The sequence below is a fragment of the Myotis lucifugus genome, unplaced genomic scaffold (assembly GCF_000147115.1).
Source record: "Myotis lucifugus unplaced genomic scaffold, Myoluc2.0 scaffold_403, whole genome shotgun sequence".
In the NCBI taxonomy this organism is placed as follows: domain Eukaryota; kingdom Metazoa; phylum Chordata; class Mammalia; order Chiroptera; family Vespertilionidae; genus Myotis; species Myotis lucifugus.
The window spans coordinates 102883-111659 of NW_005871451.1; the positions used below are offsets into that span (position 1 = coordinate 102883).

Genomic DNA, 8777 nt, shown 5'->3' on the forward strand with positions numbered 1-8777 from the left:
AGAATAGCATTTACTAAGAGGCTAGTCTGGGTGTGGAACATGTAATAGCTAGAACGAAAAAACCGCCGCCGCAGGGGTTTGCGTCGGACACCAGGATGAAGGTGTGGGCCCCGGCCCGGGTGGGGGCGATGAGTAGGGGATTTGTTAATTTCATTAATATTCAGCTCCAGGGGTATATTAAGATGCAGTCTGAAATGAGACCCTCGGTGATCTGAGTGTGGGAGGAGTTGCTGCTCGTCATGCAGTTTGAGTGAAGCATCTGTTCCACTCCCAAGCACACAGAATAAAGAGTTACGTGATTTCTGTCTTTCTCTCTTAAATTCTCGATTGAACAAGACACCACAATAGAGCAATGAGGTTCTCTGAAGTCGTGTTTCATTTGCTGCCGGGTGAGGGGGTGGGAGGGGGGTAGCAAATGAAGAAACACAAGCACCAGGCATCTATCCATTCAAAAGATCCTAATGGACATTTCTGGAAGGAGAAAACCACAGCCACAAATACACACACACACACACACACACACACACACACACACACACACACTGACCTTCTCCCCTCCTCCACCCACACAACCTGAAATCTTCTTACTTTTCAAGTAACTCTGAAGATATATCTTTTGGTTACAGGTGAGAAATAAAAACTCAGGGTATTTGGAGTGGGGTGTGGGAAGGTGGGGGTGTGTGTGTGTGAGGGAATAACAGGCTTTTAAAATCCCAAGTGAATTCTTTGGGATGAAGACAAAACTGGACTTTTTTTTTTTTGACACATTTGTCTATAAAGCCAGCCCCACTTCAATGTGCAAGGCAGAAAGCTAACCAGATTTTTCTGGGCTGCCTTCTCATAAAATATTTACAACCCAGCAAATACAAAAATCCCCAAAGCCCCCAGCTTTCCCCAGAAGCCAGTAAAATGTGGGTCAATTTCAATAGTAAGTGTCACTGGGTCCCCGGTTGGACCCTCACTGCAAGTCCAGATGTGGCCCCAGGGCACCAGGTCTGGAGCCTCGGCCACACCCAGTCCTCACTCGGGGCGACCAGAGGGCTGGCTGCCTCACTCTCATACACAAGTCCGGACCTGAGGGGAGTGGCGGGAAGGGTTAGAGAGGTGAAAAGGGAAACGCTCCTGGAGGCAGCTGATTTATAGAAGCCAAGACCTTCAAAAATACCAGGGTCACGTGAAAATCAGTGGGAATTCAGCGCACTTTCTTCTCCTCCTTTAAAGAAACCCATGTCTGACGATGCTCAGCCACCACCCAGATCTCTGGATCTATGGCCTTAGGCTTCACTTTACTGCCTCTCATATTTCTCCCCAAACCAAGGATGTGGTGAGAGGGACAAACCTAAGACACTTCCTGCACCAGCTAAATGTTCTGAGGGCTGGCTGACATGTTTTTCACCCTTACTTTATCCACAAGCACAGAACAGTTCCCATTCTACAGATGGGGAAACTCAAGGCTTGGAGACATTAAGTTCATTACCAAAGGCTGAGAACTAGTAGTCAGTGGTGAGGTTGAAATCCAACCCTAGGTCTATTTAATTCCAAAGTGGAAACATTTAGCCCAAACATGTCAAACTCGCAGCTCCGGGGGTTGAATACCTCGTTTATTTAGCCGTTGTTAGCCTTTGAGTTTGACATGCTTGATTTAGAACCTAAGCTTCATTGCCCCATTGCCTCCCCATTATAGTCCAGGTACAAGGATCTCAAAGCAACCAGTAGTTTCCAGGGTATAAGAGATGTGATATAATCCAAACTGTATTTGCAGGGCTTGCTAGGATAAAAGCCATGTCCGCTGACATAATTCTTAGGAGAGTTTGTCAATGACCGGAGAACGTTAGGCAGGTATAAAGGATGATTTATTTCTCTCTAGTGCAATATGGAGAGATCAGCCTGCTTCTGTTTGCATTTTTTTTTTAAGTGTGGGCTAATCAATGGCTAGCCTGCATTTCTCTGGTCCTCAGAAGTGGTCAGAACAGGAGAAAGTATCTACAGAGAGAGATTCTGCAACCAGGGGCACTCAGTCTTTCCAGGGCATGGGAAAGAGTACAGATGAGGGCTTCCGCCTGCATCCTGCTCCTGCTCCTCCCACGCCAGCTCCATTCCATGTCTGACGGACTTCACCTGCATGTGGGCACCCGCACCCACAGGTGCAAGCTCCCAGGCTACAGGTGCGCACATCGGAGCTGTGATACACTCTTATGAGGACAGGTTTGATGGAGACGCTCTCCAACACCTCGAGGAGGGCTCACGCTAGATGGGTAGCGCAGCAGCAGCCGGAATCTACGGGGTGGGAGAGGCCCCGGAGCTAGGGTCGTGGCCGCCACGCCTCGACATTTGGACACCCGTACGCGGAAGGCGTCGGCCTTGGCTGCCTTCGCCGGCCGGGGCCGCGGGCGCACGGCCTTCGCCAGCCGCCACGGCAAGCGGCACTGCAAGAAGTCGAGGCTGCGCTGCAGCAAGAAGCCCCTGCACGTGAACTTCAAAGAGCTGGGCTGGGACGACTGGATTATCGCGCCCCTGGAGTACGAGGCCTACCACTGCGAGGGCGTGTGCGACTTCCCGCTGCGCTCGCACCTGGAGCCCACCAACCACGCCATCATCCAGACGCTGATGAACTCCATGGACCCCGGCTCCACGCCGCCCAGCTGCTGCGTGCCCACCAAATTGACTCCCATCAGCATCCTGTACATCGACGCGGGCAATAACGTGGTGTACAAGCAGTACGAAGACATGGTGGTGGAGTCGTGCGGCTGCAGGTAGCGGCGCCGGTCCCGCCGCCGTGGCCCGTGACCGCAGGGGAGGCCTGACCGCCGCGTCGGGAGAGGAGCTGGCCTGGGAGCAGAGGGGAGGGAGCAGCAGCCTGGACATGCAGCAGCCGGAGGGGCGAGGAGGGAGCCCGGCCTTCCCGGAACCTTTCACCTGCCAGCCCAGAGGGAGAGGCGCGTTTTCACACCCCGCCTGGCCGCCCTGGAAAAAACAAGCCAAGGACGATGGATGTCTGTCTGTCGTTTTTTTAAATCTTTGTGATCGTGGCTTTGGATTTCCTGGTGTGTCTCACAGGGTTTGGTAGGAGGTGGGGGAGGGGAGACACGTACCTGTTTCTCAACTGCTTCGTGGATTGGAGAGAGAGAGGGAGAGAAAAAAATAATTTAAGAAGAGAAACAGTGTGGGAGGGAGAATCACCTCTGACCACGTCTTGGTTTGATTGTTTTCTTCCTGGGTAAGGAAGGGGTGTCTTCCCGCCACGTCCTGGCCCATGCCCCGTGACCTCCCACACAGAGCGTGTTAAAGTAGAGGAATTGGCACCAGGAAGAGGAAAGCCGAGAAAGGCCTTAGAGGAGCACTGAGAGCGGAGGGGCCAGGTGGGCCTTTTTCATGGAGCACCCGGCTCTGCCCTGGCCTCCCCCGGCATAGGGAACTGGCAACCTGCATCTCACTCCAGGGGCGCAGGTCACACTGCCTTTACAGTTGCCTTTCCTGGTGGGGAAAGGGGAGCTGGTATGGATGGAATGACAGGAATGAGTCCAAGTGGAACCCCCTGAGGATAGTGAGAAACCGCAAGGCCTGCCTGTGAAGCCTGACACTCAGGTGCATGAGCCCTGGCTGGAGGTAACCTAGGACAAGCCCCTCCTGGTGTCAGTTTCTCATTGATTTCTTTGAACAGAATTGGCCAAAATTCAGACATCTGCTTTTAAGGGGAAGGCAATTTCCCAGTTAAACAAACAAACAAACAAAAAATGGGTAGGGCTGGGGAACTATATAGCTAAGGGAAGAGGTGCAGAGGGAAAAGGACCCCAGAAACAGAAGGGTGAGGTGGTGGGTCCCCGAGGAGGATGGGGAGGCCGGGAGCAGAGAAGGGAAGGATGAAAGGGGATCCAAGTCCCTGTCTCCCAAGTTTCTTTAAAATCTGTGTTTCTTCCTCTCCGTCTGTGACATTCCTGAAAGATTACCAGCCAGCAATAGCCCAGGGCTCCCCTCCAAAGAATTGTTTCAGATTGTAATTACCAGTTAGGCAATGTTTTTAAAGCTTTGTAATGAGAAACTGTGAAAAGAGCAAAGTGTTACATTGAGCTTGGGGTGGGAGATGGGAGACCTGGCAGTGAGGAAGGAGGCAGGGGGTGGAATTCATCTTCAGGAAGGAAGCAGGAGAGAGCACAGAGCAATTGGAATGCCCACTCCCAGATCGTCAAAAACATGAACTTCCCCCCAGCCTGCACCAGTATTATTTCCAAACATCGCCCATAAGTAGGCCCTTTGAAAAGTTTGCTTCCTCCTCGTCTTTGACCATGAAATGGTTTAAACAAGGGAACTTACACCAATCATGACAAACATTTTGTTTTTCCAAAGTGGTTTTGCTCTCTCTGGATCTAAACCTGTTGCTTGTTTGGTTCAGAGAACTACATGTCAAAGAAAGGATGAGAATGATAGTAAATGCTAATATAAAATGCTGAGAGGAAAAAAAAAGAGTTGGCCAGGAGAAATAATTTAAAATGCACATTTGCTTTGGATGCACTGTTGTTCTGTTAAAGACTGTATATATTTGTTTATTTAAGGTGACTGGAAATGCAAAGAGGAAATGGACAGCATGCAATTCATCTTAATGTACAAAACGTTATATGCACTCAAATGTTATAATTTCTAATATTTTTAAAGTTTATATTCGAGTTGTACAAAGTTAAACATTAATCAGATATTTCATTCTTTCTTAATGTTATCATTTTCTTAAATATTATTACAAAAATTTTTAAGTCTGTCTAATGGAGAGTTTTTTTTTTTTTAACTGTCTACCTCACTATAATACAAGTATTTACAACACTAAATTTACCGGAGGTCAATTTAATATTCAAAACATTTTTTACAGTATACTTTTCCTGGGTGATACTCAAATCTAATACTGTATTATTAAACTCATTTTCCCCCTTAAAAACTCAGCCTGGTTTATATGAATCTACGTAGAAAAATTACTTTGTCAAGGAATAGTTGTCAGTGGTATTTTGTTCCAGTATGAGACTGAATGTCTGAAAAGACACTGGTTACTTTAAAAGCCATAATTTAGGGAATGACACTTTTGCTTCATAACTCTTCCATAACTCTCTTTTCATGAAATGTTCATTCACCAAATCCCTCTCAGCTATTAGAACAGTGTTTATAGGCCTTTGCCCCATTTCAGCATCTCAAGAGCCCACATAGGAATTAGATTATTTCTTGGTTTCTTTAATGTTGAAAAAAGAAAGCTGTAAATTACCTAGGCCAACCGAGATGTCGGTAATTACTATTTACACTTATGGCCCATTGGAAGCAGAAGATATGAAATGTTTTTCTTTTTGTTCACTTGCTGTAAATCAGGGAACCCATGTACAAGAGTAAGTCCAAGTGCTTACCACATGATGAAAATACTGTTGCCCATGCATCATCTCATTTAAACCCTCCAGAAACCCAGTGAGGTAGGCGTTATGATAATTCCCGCTTTACGGATGAGGAAATAGGTGCAGGGTTTAATTAACCGGCCATGGTCATCCAGCCAGGAAGTAGTAGCTAAGATTTAAACCTAGTTCTTTCACACCCTAGAGCTCAAGGAGTTAACCTCTAAATAATTGTGCCCACAGATGATCTATCTGCTCTGTAATTGGTCCCTAAATGTCAGTGTGAGAAATTTGCAATGAGCCACGATGACAGGGCAGCCAGCTGGTGGAGGAGAAGCTACCACAGTGGCCTCCAGCATGGTCTGTGGTTTTGGAATATATGAGTTGTGGCTGCTGGGATAGTTGTGTATGGATTGCAAAACTCCGTGAGTTCTTAGCTTCAGGCTTGCCTTGAGAAACCTATAGTTTAGGTCATTGATGAGTTTCTGTGTATTCTCTAGAGCAGTGGTTCTCAACCTTCTGGCCCTTTAAATACAGTTCCTCTTGTTGTGACCCAACCATAAAATTATTTTCGTTGCTACTTCATAACTGTAATGTTGCTACTGTTATGAATCGTCATGTAAATATCTGATATGCAGGATGGTCTTAGGCGACCCCTGTGAAAGGGTCATTCGACCGCCAAAGGGGTCGCGACTCACAGGTTGAGAACCGCTGCTCTAGAGGTTTCTGAAACTGCCTTGGGTGTGGGTTTTGTGTTTTGATAGTCAGAATAATGGTCAATTTACAAATAGGTCATATTTCAATAGCCTAGTTGTAAGTGGGCTGTTTATAGCTGAGAAACATTTTCCTATGGAAACAATGCTCATTTGCATTTTCAGGTCATTTTTTTTTTTTAACCCAAATGGACTTTTTTAACAAAGCAATTTTGACTTCTTCTGGATTTGGGAAACAGATAATCATTGGGAAAACAAAAAAAGAGGTCTTTCTCTTTCCTGAATGGAGAAATTCTTTGCATTTTTGCACCACTCTTTCTGTACCACTCACCCAATTTCCCCATCCTCAAAACTGCCGGGAAGACTCCCAGCCCTGCACCTTAATATGTCCTCAATCTAGAGATTACCCTTTCTGTAAACATTTCTATCTCCAAAGTTGTTTTCTTCTCTTCCCTCCATCAAAACTTTATTCCTTAACTCAGATGTAGGAGAAACACAATTTAATTGAAATACATGAAGATGTAAATATCTCTTAGCTCCTCAACATTTGCATTTTAAGAAAACAATCATGGTTAACTCAGATTACTTGTGAGTGATGTGAAAAAAATTAGACAATCTAGGAGAAGATAACACTCAAACTGCACACAATTTTGAGAATTGTAGGAGAGCTAGGCATTGATGATACAAGGATGAATGGAGACCCCCATCAATATGATTATTTTGGTGTCCCTTAGTGGACATTTTGTGCTTTGAAGTGACTAGCTAACTTGTTTTAACATTAATATGCAGCGTATAAAAGTAAAAGATTTAATAACTTAGTTTTTTCTAAATCTCTGAAGTTTAATGAATGAGGCCCCATAAATATATTTTTCTTGTCCTTGTTTTGTTTAGTGCTCTATTCCTAGCATCTTCTGCACAATAGTGCCCAACACATAGCAAACACTCAATAAATGTAATAAATAATTAGAAATATGTTTTTTTTTACTTATAAGGTACCTAGGAATAAACCTATAGTTGAAAGACCTATAGTTGGAAAACTATAGGATACTGAAGAAAAATAGAGTAAGATACAAACAAGTGGAACCATATACCGTGTTCATGGATTGGAAGAATTAATATCATTAAAATGTCCTTACTACCCAAAGCAATCTGTAGATTCAATGCACTTCATATTAAAATACCAATGCCATATTTCACAGATCTAGAAAAAATATTTTAAAAAAATTACATGGAACCAAAAAGACCCTTATAGCCTCAGCCATTGTAATCAAGACAGCCTGGTACTATGTCAGGAACAGCCATATAGATCAATGGAACAGAACAGAGATCCCAGAAATTGACCCACACATTTATGGTCAATCAGTATATGACAAAGGAGGCAAGAGCATACAATGGAGTAAGCATAGTCTCTTCAATAACTGGTGTTGGGAAAATGCAAAAAAATGAAATGAGACCACCAGCTTACACCATACACAAAAATAAAGTCAAACTGGATAAAAGACTTAAATGTGAGTTGTGAAACCATAAAAGCCCTGGAAGAAAAGATAGGCAGTAAAACCTCAGACATTTTGCCGAAACCGGTTTGGCTCAGTGGATAGAGCGTCGGCCTGCGGACTGAAAGGTCCCGGGTTCGATTCCGGTCAAGGGCATGTACCTGGGTTGCGGGCACATCCCCAGTGGGAGATGTGCAGGAGGCAGCTGGTCGAGGTTTCTCTCTCATCGATGTTTCTATCTCTCTCCCTTCCTCTCTGTAAAAAATCAATAAAATATATTAAAAAAAAAAAAAACCTCAGACATTTTGCATAGCAATATTTTTGCCAATATATTTCTTAGGGCAAGGAAACCAAGAAGAAAGACAAACAAATGGACTGCATCAAACTAAAAAGTTTTTGCACAGCAAAAGAGACTATCAACAAAATGAAAAGAGAACCCACTGTATGGGAGAACATATTTGCCAATGATACATCGAATAAGGAGTTAATCTCCAAAATATATAGAGAACTTATAAAACTCATCACCAGGAAGACAAATAAGCCAATTAAAAAATGGGCAAAGGACTTGAATAGACACTTCTCCAAAGAGGACATACAGATGGCCACTAGACATATGAAAAAATGTTCAATGTCACTAATTATCAGAGAGATGCAAATTAAGTTGCGTTGGTGGTATAGTGGTGAGCATAGCTGCCTTCCAGAGAGATGCAAATTAAAACTACAATGAGATATCATCTTATCCCTGCCAGACTGGCTACTATTAATAAATCAACAAACAACAAGTGCTGGTGAGGATGTGGAGATAAGGGAACCCGTGTACATTGCTGGTGGGAATGCAGATTGGTGCAGCCATTATGGAAAACAGTATGGAGTTTCCTCAAAAATTAAAAATGGGCCCCGCCAGCATGGCTCAGTGGTTGAGCATAGACCTGTGAACCAGGAGGTCAAGGTTCAATTCCCGGTCAGGGCCTATGCCTGGGTTGTGGGCTCGATCCCCAGTGTGGGGCTGTGCAGGAAGCAGCTGATCAATGATTCTCTCCCATCATTGGTGTTTCCAGCTCTCTCTCCCTCTCCCTTCCTCTCTGACATCAATAAAATATATATTTTTAAAAAAGAGAGAGTGTTGGCATAAATTCTCCCTGGTACTATGGAAATGCATCATTGGGAATAGAAAAGGGAAGGAGGAGCCAAGTGTTGAGTTTTAAAAAAAA

At 44.5% G+C, this 8777-nt stretch overlaps 1 protein-coding gene across 1 annotated transcript in view; it reads left to right on the forward strand.

The window, feature by feature from the left end:
* Positions 1 to 2757, forward strand: part of GDF6 (growth differentiation factor 6) — a 25605-nt gene extending 22848 nt beyond the window's left edge. The window contains 2 exon segments of the mRNA XM_014467562.2: positions 2353 to 2375; positions 2378 to 2757. Of these exon segments, the coding sequence (XP_014323048.1) occupies positions 2353 to 2375; positions 2378 to 2757 (403 nt within the window).
* The last annotated feature ends 6020 nt before the right edge of the window (positions 2758 to 8777 follow it).